Raw genomic sequence first — 16843 nt, forward strand, 5'->3', positions numbered from 1 at the left:
TAAACCCTCATGAAGGTGCATCTCATTCATTGAGCTATTATTTGTTCATTCCTTCTTTCCTTCCTTCTGTCCTATCCCGAGGAAGGAATAGAAGGAGGATGGGGAAATCAAGGAAGGACAGATATGAGAAAAGAGATGTCCTGATAGTGCTACAGTGCTCATCTACCACTTTTGACTGAATGCTGCTCCTTTATTTGGTTCCGTCGGGGGCGATAGAGAGCACTGACGTGGCGTCAAGCGCCAGATTTGCTCTGGCCAAAAAGCGTCGCTTTTGTGATGTCACACCCTTGTGTTATGGAGAAGAAAAAAAGATCTCATGCGTTTGAAAGGTACTGTGTGCGGCTTTGCTTTAGTCCAGAATGTGGACCATTTTACAGTTCATTACGGCATAGGTAGCCGACAGCAGAGAACTTTGTAGAGTGGCCGTTGTTTTGCTGATGAGTGATATCTGGCAACCTCCAGTTAGGCATTTTCAAGTGTAGTCCGTTGCCTGGTTAGTAGTTAGTCAGAGGTAACGAAAACTAGCGAAGTTATCTGCTTCATTCTCAATCGACTCCTGAACCCACTTGAACCGTGTGGCCCTGATTCCGAACCATGGCTACACGTCTCACAGATCTACTTGGGAACACCCGGATCATTACCGGACTGCTGGTGAATTTGTTCTCGTCCATCTGTATCGTTTTCATCAACAAATGGATTTATGTGCATTATGGATTTCCCAACATGACTTTAACCCTGGTACATTTTGTAGTAACGTGGCTAGGGCTGTACGTTTGTCAGAAAATGGACATATTCGCTCCCAAGAGTGTGCCACCGTCCAAAGTAATTCTCCTGGCACTCAGCTTTTGTGGATTCGTTGCCTTCACCAACCTCTCTCTCCAGAACAACACTATTGGCACGTATCAGCTCGCAAAAGCCATGACTACTCCTGTCATCATTGTCATACAAACAGTGTATTACAGAAAGACATTTTCCACGAAAATAAAGTTGACGCTGGTAAGTACACCCCCTTGGTTTGACAATTTGCCGGCCATAAGTCAGTGAGTACACATACTCATTATCGCTCTTTACTGGGTGACATTTGTCTCGCTGTTGTAAATCACAGTATGTGAAAAGTCATAAAAGTCATAGTTACTCAGCATGTTTTCCCCTAGTGGTTCTACTTATGTTTTCCTCCTTCTCATCAGGTTCCCATTACATTGGGGGTCATGCTGAATTCTTACTATGATGTCAGGTTCAATCTCCTGGGTATGGTGTTTGCCACATTGGGTGTCTTGGTCACTTCACTTTATCAAGTGGTAAGTGTTGTGTGTTTTACACGGTCTGTGTCATGTTATCCAGGTCCACTGTCAGCCAGTCAGAGGCTGGTGTTTCCCTGGCCAAGTGAGGCTAAGGTCAGGTGACAGGGGTACTACAGCTACAGCAATAGAATAACATGTAAGCTACAGGCATGCGAGTTGTGAGGGATGACATCAAAGATCCTTCATTACTCTGCTTTAACCCTCTCTGATGACATGGTTCTCTTATCTGCTTGAGGATACAAATGTTTCTTCTTCTCTTGCATTTTGGGACTCATCTGTCATCCATGTGTATTTCGTGCCTGGGGTTATTACTGTCCCCATTCTCCCCATGTCTTTATCTCAAAATGTTTTTTTTAATCCATTTGAAAAATGTCTTTCCCTGCCATAAGTTTGCATGTATAATATTAATCATAAATGCTTAAAACTTCATTGTTAAATGAAAGATACTGGAAAAGTCTGAGTCATTACTGTCTTGTTACAGTGTTGCCAAAGATCATCAGAGTGAAATAATGAGAATACATGAGGACTAATGAAATGACAACAATGTGACTTTGAACTCTCTCTCTCTCTTGCTTCCTTTCTCTTTGTAAGTGGGTGGGAGCAAAGCAGCACGAGCTGCAGGTGAACTCCATGCAGCTGCTGTACTACCAGGCCCCCATGTCCTCCGCTTTCCTGCTGCCCCTCTTGCCCTTCTTCGAGCCCCTCACTGGGGAGGGGGGCATCTTCGGCCCTTGGTCCCTGCAGGCTCTGGTGAGAGACCCCTTTATATTCCCACGTCGTCAGCAGAGAGGAATTTCCTTTTTCAGTCACACCCATCCACTCAAACATAATTCACACCCGTGCATTGCACACAGAAACACGGAAACTTATTTTCTGAACAGAAGTCAAAGAGAACTCATATAAGGTTGCTGTGGAAATTCATCTATATTATTGAAGTGTGTGTGTGTGTGTGTGTGTGTGTGTGTGTGTGTGTGTGTGTGTGTGTGTGTGTTACCACCTTATGAAATCGCTGTGAAATAGACTGTCTGTGTGTACAGTAATAGGGACTGCAGACCAATCTGATGGTCGGATGTCTGATAATGTCTGGCTGGCTGGTCGATGAACATCTGTAGCTCTGACAGACCTTTGTCTGCTAGTTTAAGACAACATATTGTATCAGCATCAGAGCCATCAAGAAAAAGGTTGCCCTGATTGGCTGTTTTGCTTGTCTACTTGTTGCTAAGAAGCATATTGTAAGTATCAGATATTCCCATAAGGAGATACAATCCTAATAGTTAGCCTGATGCCTGGATGAGGCATATTGATCTTGGAGAAACGCAATGTGATTCTGTTGTGTCAATCAGTATGGTAGTTTGTGCCCTGCAGTCTGCCTGGTGTGCTTTCTTCATAACATAGGAGGCAGATAGAACATGATGTGTTAGTGATTGTGATGCTAGTGTTTGTATGTAAGAGGCTTTGACTGTGCAGTATGGCCTGGACAGATGGTGCAAAGCAAAGGGAAAGATTAGTCCCCTGTTCACCAACCACAATTGTTTGTGTGTGTGTGAGTGTGTGTGAACATCTCTTCAGTATGATTTGTATGATTTTTTTTTTCACAATTATGTTTAAAGTGGAACAGTGAGCTGTTGCTTTTGAATAGCAAATGAAGGCTGTCCCCGCATGTATATTGTATTTTGAATTGACATATTGATGGATTACTTAGTCGTTCTTAGAGCAGTGCGCTTTGTCAACTATTTTCTTGTCACAGACTTCACTGATGTTTTTTCTTCAACTTGTCTCTTCCTCCAGTCCATGGTGCTGCTGTCAGGGCTGATTGCCTTCCTGGTCAACCTGTCCATCTACTGGATCATTGGGAATACCTCAGCTGTCACGTATCCTTGTTGTCCTTCCTCTCTGCATGTTTTTCTCAGTTTCTCGCCTTTCCATGAGCATTAACAGTTGTGTGTGTGTGTGTGTGTGTGTGTGTGTGTGTGTGTGTGGTGTGAGACCGAGTGGATGTGTGTGTGGCATACTATCATTGTGACTCAAAACTATTTTTTTCAGATCAGTTCACCTCAAATTCAATCCAGTGCAATCAATGGCTTTTTTGATTAAGAATTGTATTCTTTTTTTTTTACATTTAAAGTCTTATCACCAGTACATGGCAAATTAGGTCACTGTAGTTCAACAAAGGCCTGGCCTCATTCAGAGCTGTCGGTCATTATATGTAAACTAAATTTGTGTCAAATCTTGTGTTATATTCGCTCAAACGTGTGAGCATCCAAGAATCTGGCAAGTCACAGGCATTTCTCAGGATCAAAAGCATTTTTTACTTTCACTTATACTGCATTTGGTATAGTTGTGTTAGACCAAAATGTGTTTTCCCCAGGTCAGTTTTTGCTGGTATAATTCAGGCAGCGAGCAATCAAGGAGAGCTTGACATTTGCTGTCATTATGCTAGCAATCAGCAAGCACTGAGAAATGGGTAAAGAGGATGTGGTTGCATTTGAAATCTTCAAAATGGTGGTGGTGTAGGAAGTTACACAAGCTTCCTTATTTGTGCTCATTTGTCTTTAGAAGCTATTTAGACAATGTCAGTACAAATGTGGCACATCATCAGTTACGTCTGGAACTCTTTTAGTCTGCACTGATTGTAGTGTTGGATTGGCAGTGCATGGATACGAGCCTACTCCCTAGTAAATGACTACGTGATGATGTTTGTGCGTTTAAATTTGAGCTTGCGGGGGTGCTGTGGCGCAACAGGCTACAGCGCTCGTGCCATATACAGGTCCGAGTGCCCACGGGACCCGGGTTCGATTCCAACCTGCGGTAATGTCCCGATCCCTCCCCGTCTATCTCTACCACTTACTTCCTGTCTACATCTTCACTGTCCTATCATGATAAAAAAAATACAAATAAAATTGCGCTTGCCCCTTGAAATCATGACCAATATATCATTGCTCTGTTCCACACAGATACTATGGCGTAGTCTATATGTACTCTTGGCATATGTTGTCGGACTGTCTGTATTTACATTATTATGCCTTCACTTTCTGAAGCAGGCTTTCAGTAATTTATATTACGGGCAAATGGATCTTTGGTAGGCTATTCCTTAACTGCCCACACTCTCAGCTACAACATGTTTGGGCACTTTAAGTTCTGCATCACGTTGCTGGGGGGCTACGTACTCTTCCAGGACCCCCTTTCTCTCAACCAGGGCCTGGGAATCGCCTGCACGCTTGTGGGCATCCTGTCCTACACCCACTTCAAGCTGGCCGAGCAGGAGGAAGGCAAGAGCCGGCTCGCTCAAAGGCCATAGGACACCTGGAACGCCAGTCACTGATCTTGCCACTCTGGTTGGTCAGTCTCCAGATTGCACACTCCCCCTGATAATGCACATCTAACAGGGGGTGAGGAAAGGAGCAGGACAAGGAGCACTGGCAGGGAGGTACAGAGAGAGGACTTAACGCTTGATGATTGGGATAGTTTATTGGGAGGTTTTGAACTTTTGACTGAAGTTTTACAGGTACAACAATGAATGGTAAAGTGTATATGCCTGGGGTGACGGTACTCTCCTCTAATTTAAATTCACTTAAGAAGAATGTCAATCATGATGTGTGAAGGTTTTTCTTTATGCATCCATGCTATCGTGAACCAATGCTTTCACTCAATGAGAACATTTTACTTTTAAAGGAGCAGAATGTGGTTTTTCTTCTCATAATAAAATAGCTTCCAGACCAACTGCAGGAATGTAACTCTGAAGGAACGGTAGTACTGAAGCAATGTTGATTATTATTGTGCATTCTATGTGTCCTCATTCTTTGCTTCAGCTGTTTTCAGTTAATATATTTTGAAAGCTGAAAAACAAGTGTAATAAAATGCATGAAATCAAAGAAACAATATACATAGAATACATAAAAATGATGACATAAACTTTTTGGCCTTCAACATTACATCATGGCATGTCTTGAAGCATTTCTATTTTTTTGACAACAAATACAGTAAACTGCCCCTTTAATGCTGGACAGATGTTCAGAGTATTTCTTATGGTGTCATTATTTAACAATGTCTTTTTTCATACACTAAACTATACAATAAAAGTATTTTATTGAAGATCGACTCTCTTTATTGTTAGTTGACATTAAACTCTGTACAAACTCCAGTCTAATCTAAATTGATGCCATATGGCTCACCTCTGCTCTGTGTCTTCAGCATAGACTGGCAAGTCTACTGAAGGCATATGTCTCTACATGCCGTGTCTGAGGTTGCTTGTAATGATACTGACTGCTTTGATCACTGTTATATCACTGGAGACGGTCTGTGTCCACTATCAGCAAAATTCCTTTGTCAGGTGCTGGTCAGGCTACAGGTGAAAGGTTATTATACAAATTGCTGTTTTTGTTTTCTTTTGTGATGAATAAGAGAACCAAACAGTGCTTACATCGAACTGAGAGTACTTCCCATAAGGTATAAGGTACCTTAAAAGTTAAAACACATAGTGAAGGAATTCTTAACATTATTGTTTTCTATTGTATATGTATTTCACTTCCCCATGAAGTGAAAGTTCTACTAGACAAATCAGAGACCTTAGTTATGTAGTTCTACAAGTTCTATCAGGACTGACAAATTGGATGGCTGAACTTAGCTTGATATCTCTAAGATCCATGACATTTACAGACATAATCTTGTAAACGATCTGTAATTCTCAAGAAGACCTCAGATTCCACAAGAGCTCTCTTTTTTTAGAATGGCAGATGGCTTTCAGTGTGTTGAACATTTGATACAGATATTCTACTCAACATAACAGGATTTTAGTTTGAGTGATCTGTGTGTGGTCATAGCTAACAGATCGATATGTTGATAAAGAATCTGTTTGCAACAAGAACAATAGAGGTTTGCTGAAGTCATGTTTGACTCAGCATCTCTGCTGTGCTGTATGTTATGTTATGTTATATCATCAGTTTTAGAGGATGATTACAATGTTGTTTTTTCCATTTCTGTCATGAGTTGCAAGTAGGGATTTTGGGAGTAAACACTGAGGAATGTGCTATTTGAGCATGTGGGCACCGTTTGACGATACAGAGACACAGGAACTGCTATTCTGGCCCTGGGGCCCGTCTGGTTCGAGGCTGTCCTGGCGAGGATCTTGAGGTGATGGGACGGGGAGGGGGTGAAAGAGGGTGGTGGGCTGGTGGCAGTGGAGTTTTACAGGTACAGCGTGTGCCCGTACTGGCTGGCATACAGAAAGCCCAGTGTTCACTCTCCTAATCTATGCTAACAAGTCTGTCTCTGTGTTTGTGTCCAAATTAATGCCCACACGCCGGGAAAACACCCCAGAGGGGGGAAGTGGAGGACAACTTTAGTGCCTGTAGTGTAAACAGTAGCCTGCACCGGAGTCAGCTCTGAGGGTGTCTATACATTGGTGGATTCAAGGTTATTTTTAGGTATTCAGTAGCTAACATTGATTAAATTCAATGCATTATTAGGTTAAATCTATTTAATTACTTTAAAAGCTAACAAGTGATTATAGAGAATGAATAACTCCCTCAGAAGAGCTGAACAGTTCTTGACTCTAAGGACATTGAGGATTTAACAAAAGATCAAGATGTGCTGTCAACTGGGGTTAAAGGATATCTGCATTAGATACTTAATCTTGAGGATTTGTCTTTTATCGGACTTCATTTAATAATGCTTTGACTTGGCTTGCTCCTGTGTTGCTAAGGAATGAGGATGTGTACACATGCCTAAACATGTCGAGACTAAAACCACGGAAAAGAACATGTTGGTCTAAAAGTAACCCTGAGTCATCCTTCTGAGAGAGATGACTAACTATGGGACTGTTGCCAAAACATACTGCCACAGACATGAATTAAGTTTCACTGGACCTCCAAATACTACATTGATTTGAAGTTATATGTTCAATGTTTGAGACCAATGCACAGAATTTGCTTTTGCAAAATGCAATTGTTATGCAGAAGCTACCAGGTAACTAATACACACAGCAACATTTTGAAGAGATCTTGGCTATGGAAAGTCAGCTTTAGCCAGATTTATAGCCTAGGATAAATTTTGCTAAGCCTCGGCCTACAACAAAATACCAAAATCTTAATTATTCCATTATGATAACTTTTGACAAAAAAAATAGAACTGACTGCTCACCAAAAGTGTTAAAATTTGAACATTTCACACTCATTTCTTCTGTGACCATTGTCAATGCAGTCACTGATGACTCATTGTTTCCAGTAATTGGTTAGGTCCAGGGGAGATGTTGAGGCATGTAGGGTATCAGGACTGAAACTTGTCAATAGTGTAACAAATGATTATGAGGCAGTTCATTAAAATGTGTTCCTAGTAGCCTGCCTAGACTATTGGAATGGCCAAGGGTCATTATTTAGAATAAGATGGGTGTCGATGAGAGGGGGCAAACAATGGCCTCTCATGAAAGTGAATAGGCTAGAGCTTCTGATGGGTTTCTTTTGAGTAGCCTATAAGATGAAGCATAACTTGATCAATTAGCCTCACATTCTGACTCATTCAACAGGTTTATAAATATGCCATCCTAACAGTACCATTTCATTAGAAGCTGACTACTGTACAGCGCTGAATAGTCAAACGTGGAATTAACCAATTAACCCGGGGGACCACTATTAATCTTTGTGTTTTAGATTTTTGCATTTTTACCTGTCCTGCCCACTCATTTTTGCATTCGCAATCGCACTGGGATACACGTGCAATTTTGAAAATTTGAAATCAACAACAACCGTTTGGGGGCAGCGTAGTAGACATCGCGCCCTAGCCGTGCGCATGAGCTGTGTGTCTGAAAGGTAAGAGCAATTTAGCCTTCGAGTTAGCTTAAAAAAATAAGTTTAAAACACTGGCATGTCAACCAATGTACATTTTTTACATTGTGCTGGCAAGTTCAATGTGACGTTTCTATGTTAATTTATGGTGACAAACTACCAAATCATCTACTTAACAGGCGAATTTGAAAGGTTTTGATTCATTCCAATGTGCCTAGGCCTTGAAGCCGCGGGCTTTCATGAAAGCTAGCATCTAGGTCTCGGTCAGTCTGCTTAGTTACCTGACTGCCATTGAGCTTTCTTTAGGCTAACGTACAGTGTGTACATGCAAAGTGTCTTCTTCTATATGCATATTAATTATGTTCAAGTGTTGTGAATCATTGTCAGCGCTTTGAAATTATACTAAAACGGTAGCTAAGAGAAACCTCAACATTGAACTGACTTGGTTAACGTTAACGTTACAGGTCGTGACTGTCTGCCACGCGAATATGGCTATTCCGGATTTGTACATTTTCACTAGCTGCTACAGCAGGAATTCTAACGATGTATTAGACGAATGCAAATTGGTAAAATTACTATATTTATTCAGCAAACTGAGAAGCATATTAACTGTACCGCGTAAGCGTGTCCACACAAATTAACACCACTAGCGTCTAGTGTAACTTTTGCGCTTCTTCTCGAGGCTCGAGCAACATCTTTGTTCATCTTTGCATGAATTTATCGGGACAGATAAATTGCCAATGTCTGAAAGATCACTGCATGATAGGCTACTAGGGCGTCGATAGACTCTTAAGTTAACTTTAGGTAACGTCTCTGATTTGTGTGTACCATTGGTAACTACAGGTAGAACCTGTGTTAAATTGCATATCTTATTGTGAGATATTATTTGCCTAATTGTGTCAAAATGTTGTAACCATCATGTGAGAGTGAGCTTAGCTGTCAGGATCACGTTTGTATTTTTAAAACGACCGTAACTTATTAATTGGGAAAATAATCCGCCTGCAGATGATGGTGGTTATCTTCGTTGCTCATCTGGAAATAAATTAGTCTTATCTCTTGCAGAGCATCCTTGCAGTGACCAGAGAAATATATCCAACATTATATTAGTGTCCAAATGGTCCGACATGTCAGCTGCTCGAAAGACTTGCCCGTTCTTTGTTTAGAGACGCGGTAAAGATAGACGGCTTGTTCCCGTCAGTCAAAACACATATTAGCCCTTACACAATAAAACTGCACGCGTACGTGTTGTTGGCCCGGGACATGCCCGGGCATGTACACTAGGCAGCTCGGTTGTGTAGTGAGAGTGCGTAACCACTTCCCCCTACTGCCGCTAGGTGAGTCAGCGTTGGGACTGCAGTCACGCTTTGAAATGTCAATTCAACCAACCCCGTCGCTGAACGCCCAATATTCATCAACAGTCTACCAGATTCTAGCCCTGACATGTCTCACCGAGGCTATTTAAACCAGGAGCCGGCAGAAGTGCGTTTCCCACTGCAAGCCTAGCCGAGCTGACAGCACTTTATGTATAGACAGAATTGAACTTATGTCGTGTATATAATATAGAATTGTACTTATATTTATTTAGGTAAGTGGTTTTGTTTATGCTATTCTTCTTGCATTCTCTATGCTTTCCCTATAACCACATTTTCTCTTGTCTAGGATGAATACAACTGTTGAGTTTATATTAACCTATGTAAATATTCTCTCCAACAGATTAGACAATTATGGCAGAAAACTGTCTTAGCAACTCTGCTGATAATGAGAAATTGGTGAGTAAAAATAAAACAAACTCATTTTTGAACTCAGATGTCATGCCCTAATAAATGAATGCCTATTCTAAAACAAATGCTTGTTTTTGTTTACTGTTTTGAGGTCCGACCGAAAGTGCAATTACAAACTCTGCTACAACAGGCAGGTGCAGAGAAGGATGTATTCACAATGAAAGAGGTGAGCCTAAGGACATCTACAGCTCCCCTGGTACAAATGTCAATCAGCTGGCATTATGCTTTTTACTGAAGTTTTTGAGCACAGTGTCTAACGTGCATTGCCATCATCCTTTATATAAACATTACCAACGTGGGCTTTACTTCTGTGCATTATTTGACAAATGGGTATTACGTTTAGTTTTCCTATATTAAATGTGTGGTTTGAGACCCCTGAGTGAATATGGGCTAGGCTTTCCTTTAGGGTGTTTCGTGTTAAAAAATAAGTGCTTCTTCTCATGTTTCATGGGCAGTGCCTGGGAGTTGTTTGTGTTGTCAAACCAGTCTCATGTCTACTCGTATCATATCTTATGTGTTAGCTGACGTGTCAGTACATTATATATGAAAATGAAACCAGACTTGTCCAGGCATATAGCTATGCAAGTTGCAGCATTATCATATTGATAAGCTTCAGCATTGTGATATTAAAAGCATCATCATTTTGATGTTAAAAGCATATATTTTTTTCTAAATGCTTCAGGTTCAGTCACTGTCCTGGTAGATTTGAATGTAATTTAAATACTTATTAAAATGTCCTTGTCATTGCTGTGGGCTTGAGGGAAGCTTGTGTGAGTTAGTGAGGAAGTGTTAGTCATCCCATACCACAGTAGACGCAGCCTTACATGTACTGGGTTGTGGAGTGGTCAACAGTCTGTGGAATGTCTTACTCATCCGTGGCCAGCTCTGCTCTCCTCATTGAACTGAGAAAAGACTCATGGTACCAATGTGAATTAATTGACCGGTATTGTAATTAGATCTGGGGTGGGGTCATCACAACAAGCTCTTACGGGCTCACGGGAAGGTTTGTGGCAGTTTGGATTTGTGTTGTGACGGCTGTTTTTGTTTGTTTTCCAGGTGATGTATTACCTGGGTAAGTACATTGTGAGGAAGCAGCTGTACGACCAGCAGCAGCAGCACATAGTGCGCTGCGGAGGGGACGCGCTCGGAGCCGTGCTGGGGGTCGAAACTTTCTCGGTGAAAGAGCCACGGTATTCAGACACATGAACACTAGCATAGACATTCTCTCTCTCTCTCTCTCTCTCTCTCCATCTCTCTTGCTCTCTCCCTCTGTCTCTCACACACACACACACACACACACACACACACACACACACAGAGGAACATGTGTTGGGGAGCAGCTGGGCTGTTGATTAGCCCTCTAGGGAATGTAGGGGCGTGGCATATCGAAGCATAGCTGGCTCGCAGGTGTTGGTCTATGTGCACACAGCTGTCCTCTGCTGCGTGTCCTGAGACCTCCATGCCCTCTCTCTCCCTGCATGGGCTCCCATAGCTCACTCACTGAGTTATCATATTGAAGCAGTGCTGATGTAGTCGTATCCGTTTAGGCTTAGTGCCTTCCTGTGTTATCTCTTAATCTGCTGTCATTGCAATAAAGTTCAGATAAGCAAATGATCATTCAGAGTGAAACTGAAAGCGCTTTGCTGTTCTAACCCCATCTGTTGTTACATTCGCTCTGCAGAATCCTGTTTGCAATGATTACAAAGAACCTAACCGCAGTAAAAACCCCAGCTACAACAGGTATGGATTTTACGTACATTCGCCGTACGTAATTTAATATCTACCTGAAGTTTGGTAGCAGTTTTGAAATTCAGGTGCTTCATGGTAATACATCCATTCATGACCTTCTCTTTTCTATGTAGAATCTCAACCTGCACTTTCTCAACGAGACAGCCAAAGTGAACCAGAAGTCGACAGATCAGAGGTAAATAGATGTCCTTGTCCATACGGGGGTGAAATTAAAGCCTCGCTTTAGACCATATGGACCACATGGACCAAGACCATATGGAGTCTTGGTTTTGTATGTCTGTGGAAGAGTATGTGAGTGGGTGAAGGATGATTTTAAGCCCTTGCTCTGTATGAAAGAAGAGCTGTTCTTTATGGCTGAACCACTGTGCTATTGCTGTTTGATGTTTTAAAGGGCCCTCTTTGATTTTTACAGGACTCGGACTCAAATGCAACTACCTCATCGCGCAGAAGAAGACGAAGCAGTGACCCTGGTGAGACACACAAGCACAGCCACCTAGTCAGTCTCTTGTTAGCCTCAAATGTCACGTCTAAGCAGAGGCTGATATAGGGAAATATCATCATCCTTAGGTTTTGGTTAATCTGAACTGACTTAATTGTAAATGAATTAATTGAGTGTTCGTTATGTTCAGGGACAGATCGTTGCTTGAGTCATTCATCGTCTCTGGTGTAATTTGGTCATCCAGTGCCTTTAGCCATGTCTATGAAGAAAAGAGAAGCGTTAGTTCCACTGATGAATACCATTTCTGATGGCTAGTCAAAACCGTAGCGGAAAGGCAGATGTACACATCTTGCCACAACATGTTGCTTCTTTCTTCCCTTTTTTTTTTCTTTGATGGATGAAAAGACACAATCTTTGTTTTGGAAACCCCCCTCGCCCTTATGCTCATCACCACTTGGCCTGTTTTTTTTTTTTCTTTTTTTTTTTTCCCCTCCCTGTGTTGTGCTGTATACTTATCTCCCCATAAGCCTTGCCACAATTAGCCTAAAAGAACACTTTAGTCTGGAGGCACACCAGAATGTGTTCAGATGACTGCCATCCACAATGGAGCCCTTTCTGCAGCCCTGCAGTACACGCACAATGAGAGACTGTTCTGCACACAGATCAGCCCTGATGCCGCCGGAGTAGCAGCATGAGTTATTGATGTATGCCAGCAAAAAAATGGGTTGTTGCTTTTGAATAAAAACGGCACCTCTTGCTGAAGGCCACTGAAATTGCCGAGCTGATACTGTACATCCTCAAGGGCTGAGTGGCTTTGAGCGTCACAGGAAATGATCTTAACATGGCCTTGATTTGGGTACATTAGTAGAAGGGTTGGAAATAAAGTGTGACCTTGCTGGAAGGATAGCGAAAGGTTTTTTTTGTTGAATCACCAGCGAACTAACAAAAGATTATGTGAGAGTTTATATGCTATGATGAAAGATGATAGCGGAACCTTCGATATGGTGTTTGACACAAACACACTTTTTTAAGGTCACCCATTTTCTGCCCTCTCTGCAGCGGGGTCGTCTACACAGGACGACGAGCCACGAGAGCGAAGGAAGCGCCACAAGTCAGACAGCCTCTCTCTGACCTTTGACGACAGCCTGTCCTGGTGTGTGATCGGCGGTCTCCGCAGCATCCGAAGGAGCAGCGAGTCTTCGGACTCCCACAGTAATACTGTGAGTAGCAGCACAAATGCGGACGTGTGATGTTCTCTGTCCTCTACTTTATAGTGTGTGTGTGTGTGTGTGTGTGTGTGTGTGTGTGTGTGTGTGTGTGTGTGTACGTGTGTGTGCTCTTTACTGACTATCATCTCTCTCTTTCCTCCCAACAGGAAGTAGGTATATCGGTTAGTGACGAGTCAGACGACAGCCACAGCGAAGACTCGGACTCCGACAATTTCAGCGTGGAGTTTGAGGTGGAGTCCATCGACTCGGACGCGTACAGCGAGCACGACGAGGCGTCCGTGACGGGCGAGCACGACGAGGTCTCAGATAGCGCTCCCACCCCTCAGATGAAAGTGCTGTCCAGCTCCTGCCTTCCCCAGACGCCCGGTCTCACTCTCCCCATCTCCCTCTCTCTGCCTTTGCAGGTCTATGAAGTCACCATCTTTGGACCCGAGGAGGAGGAAGACTTTGATGAGGACACGGAGATCACTGAGGCTGTATGTTCTTTGGTTTTACTTCTTGATTTTATGTGTGTGAGATTTGGTTTTTTTTACGCAAGCTTGTTCTTGTTTTGGATACTTAACAAAGTGTCTAATGATGATTCCTGATGTTCTTTATCAGGACTATTGGAAGTGCCCCAAATGTGACGAGCTCAACCCACCTCTGCCCCGTAATTGCAACCGCTGTTGGACGCTACGCACTGATTGGCTCCCTGAAGCCGAAAACCCAGCCGCACCTGGCGACACACCTGCAAGTGATCCTGCCTCCGACACCAAGACCCTTCCCCCGAAACCCACCCCGACGGACACCGAGGAGGGTCTGGACGTGCCCGATGGCAAGCGCGCCCCACCTCGCTCGCCCCCCACCAAAGAGGACGCCTCGGTGACCGCACCGTTGTCGGCGTCCCTCCCGGACTCGCAGAGCTCCGCCTGCTCCCAGCCGTCCACGTCCTCGGCGGCGACCAGCAGCGTGCCCTCCAGCCAGGAGGAGGCGCCGGAGCTGGAGCGCTTCAACAGCCTGGAGAGCTGCCTGCCCGCCAGCTGCCTGGAGCCCTGCGTCATCTGCCAGAGCCGGCCCAAGAACGGCTGCATCGTGCACGGACGCACCGGCCACCTCATGGCCTGCTACACCTGCGCCAAAAAGCTCAAGAACCGCAACAAGCTGTGCCCGGTGTGCCGTGAGCCCATCCAGTCCGTCGTGCTCACCTACGTCAGCTGAGGCCAACACACACGCATGCACACACACGCACATCTACATCTTACCTCTTCACCTGGTTAATTATAATAAATAAATTCTGTGCACTGCACAAATACAGATGTGTCTTAATTTAGTCAATTATAATATTTTTTTAATTTATGAACTGCATAGTACATTCACAAGTTAAGCGAGGTTTGTTTTTTCACGAGGTGTATAATGTTATTGCACAGTAACACAGTTAAGGGTGGGGTGTATGGGACAGGATCTGATGAAAGTGTGATGGTAAATTATGTAAATTGTTATAGGGTTTATATGATTAAGTCCTAATATTTATCATCTCAGAGTGACGATGTCATTAATAAACTAATGGATTTGGCATGAATATGCAAAGATTTTTAGCCTATACTGTCAATGTTGTACAAATGCTGTGCCTAGTTTGGAATACTCACAAGCCAAACACTTCTGCTAACATATATTACATTTAAGACCAGTTCTCTATTAGAAACACGGACACATTAGGTGCCCAGGCTGTATTACAAAAAAAAAAAAAGTAAGAATGAGGGGCTTGAAAGCCGTATTAAAACAGGAGCCTCTCTGCTCTGACAAGTTGGCTGAAGAGCGCTCGTTTACTGGCGTTGCCGTGTGTTGGTAGATCCTTGTGCATTCGTTGCCTAGAGAGTGCTCTTGTCACTAAGGAGCCCACTTTTTCATTAAGTCTCAGGATAACATGCCTCGGCCTGTTCTGTCAGGACCCCCCTCATAGCAACACACACACACTCACACAAACGCGACATTATCGCTACTACCCAAAATCCTTTGTCTTTGAGAAAACACTGAGCACTTTAGCTGTGGAGTTTCTGGAGAGAGTAAATGTAGCAGAATGCATACAAGGAGACTTCCCCCCTCCCCCTCTGGCTATGTTTTTATGTCAATGTAGTGTGGGTTTTAAGGTATATACTATAGTCTGATCAACTGCAAAATTGAATTATTGTGTTGTTTTGCTTGTATGTCGCTTTGGGCAAAAAAGCGTCTGCTAAGCAACATACCTCTAACCATAAGGTGATCTGGAAGAAATGTACAGTATATGTTCTCAATGAAACATGTAGGCTAATAGTTTAGCTTAAAGGCAGAAATGGGTTTTAATAGTTTGCTGATATTTTGCTTTGGATATGTTTTTGGTTTGTGGTTTTTGGAGTTTTGAAATGTGCTTAATTGTTTGGATACTTCTTTGTTTTTTAATGTATGCTTTACCCAGTCATGTCTTGTGAGCAGCGACGACCAGGCAGTGAAACCAGTTCTCCTGTTTTAATTTTCTTGCCAATGCATTAATTTCCATAAATGTCTCTCCATGTATTGAATGTAGTTCTGTAGACTAGAGGGTGCTCTGTCAACATGCACTGAAACATTTATTTCACCCTGCATAGTAAAATGCTCACTGTCCAAACAGACATGACTGAACTTTTTTGAGACTGTACTTATTTTACAGATTAAAAAAAAAAAGAAAAGATAAACCAAATATTTTTGTACAAGCTGAACTCTTGAGGGCAACACACCGGACTTTTCCCACACTACAACCAAATCTGAGAACAGAATCTTTTTCTGAACTTACATTTGCAAATGCTATTCAATATGGTCAGATTTCATCTGCGACTCAACAAAAACTGGTGGGCCACCAGAAATTCAAGGGTGTGGATTCTTGATACTTTTAAAATGAAGTTGACATGCTTTTTATATCTTTTTATATTTTCTATTGATGCTTCAGTCATTATAACCCATTTTAAATCCACACGTAGCTACTCACAGTGGACTAGTATGAGTGAGCAAGGGGATACTACAGTTTGACATGCAGGTGTCTACTCAACATGGCTTGTAATAGTAAGAGTGGGTTGTCACCAGCCTGATTATTCTGTTTGTCATGTTCTCAGAGATTATACAAAGTGAATGTGTCTGGTGAAACAAACCAGGTGGCAGTATTACTGCAAGCCTTTAACACGGATGTGTGTACTGTAGCTACCGAGGTGGGGTCATGGTATCATTACTGCACGTTTCTAATGTTTTGCTTTTTTGCTTTACAGGCAAAGAGACCAGATGATCCAAAAAGACAACGAATCCTCTTTTATGAATAACTCAAATATCTCTTTGATGTTATAATACCTGATAGGTAATTATCAGTCAAGGGTTAGGCCTACTTAGCATATGTTTAACCTGGTTACACTTGCAAGACTGCAATCCTTCAGTTAAGAAGACCAATTCACATTGATCCCAGTCCGTGATCACATTGTGTCCCACAAATCATTGAGAGGGATATTTTTGGGGCAACGCTACAGTTCATTGGCAAACTGTTTGGTTTAATTTTGTGTATTCAGAAGTTAAGAGAAATATTCTACAG

At 42.6% G+C, this 16843-nt stretch overlaps 2 protein-coding genes across 4 annotated transcripts; both read left to right on the plus strand.

Moving 5' to 3' along the window:
- The first annotated feature begins 281 nt into the window (after positions 1-281).
- On the plus strand, positions 282-4998 carry slc35e3 (solute carrier family 35 member E3). The gene is made up of 5 exons (XM_062528194.1): positions 282-996; positions 1188-1298; positions 1893-2051; positions 3090-3172; positions 4413-4998. The coding sequence occupies exons 1-5, from the start codon at positions 595-597 to the stop codon at positions 4597-4599; spliced, it is 942 nt and encodes a 313-aa protein (XP_062384178.1). The 5' UTR covers positions 282-594; the 3' UTR covers positions 4600-4998.
- A 2946-nt stretch (positions 4999-7944) lies between these two features.
- Positions 7945-15898, plus strand: mdm2 (MDM2 proto-oncogene). 3 transcript variants are annotated; one of them, XM_062527751.1, is made up of 11 exons: positions 7945-8104; positions 9794-9849; positions 9953-10027; positions 10918-11051; positions 11543-11601; positions 11724-11785; positions 12023-12080; positions 13109-13269; positions 13425-13577; positions 13683-13754; positions 13879-15898. In XM_062527751.1, the coding sequence occupies exons 2-11, from the start codon at positions 9805-9807 to the stop codon at positions 14473-14475; spliced, it is 1416 nt and encodes a 471-aa protein (XP_062383735.1). In that variant the 5' UTR covers positions 7945-8104; positions 9794-9804; the 3' UTR covers positions 14476-15898. The 3 variants fall into 3 exon arrangements, with proteins under 3 accessions (XP_062383735.1, XP_062383736.1, XP_062383737.1); XM_062527752.1 differs by lacking the exon at positions 7945-8104 and adding an exon at positions 9426-9665; XM_062527753.1 differs by lacking the exon at positions 7945-8104 and having other exon boundaries at positions 9822-9849; positions 10918-10933.
- Positions 15899-16843: the final 945 nt, after the last annotated feature.

The sequence above is a fragment of the Sardina pilchardus genome, chromosome 23 (assembly GCF_963854185.1).
Source record: "Sardina pilchardus chromosome 23, fSarPil1.1, whole genome shotgun sequence".
Taxonomy (NCBI): domain Eukaryota; kingdom Metazoa; phylum Chordata; class Actinopteri; order Clupeiformes; family Clupeidae; genus Sardina; species Sardina pilchardus.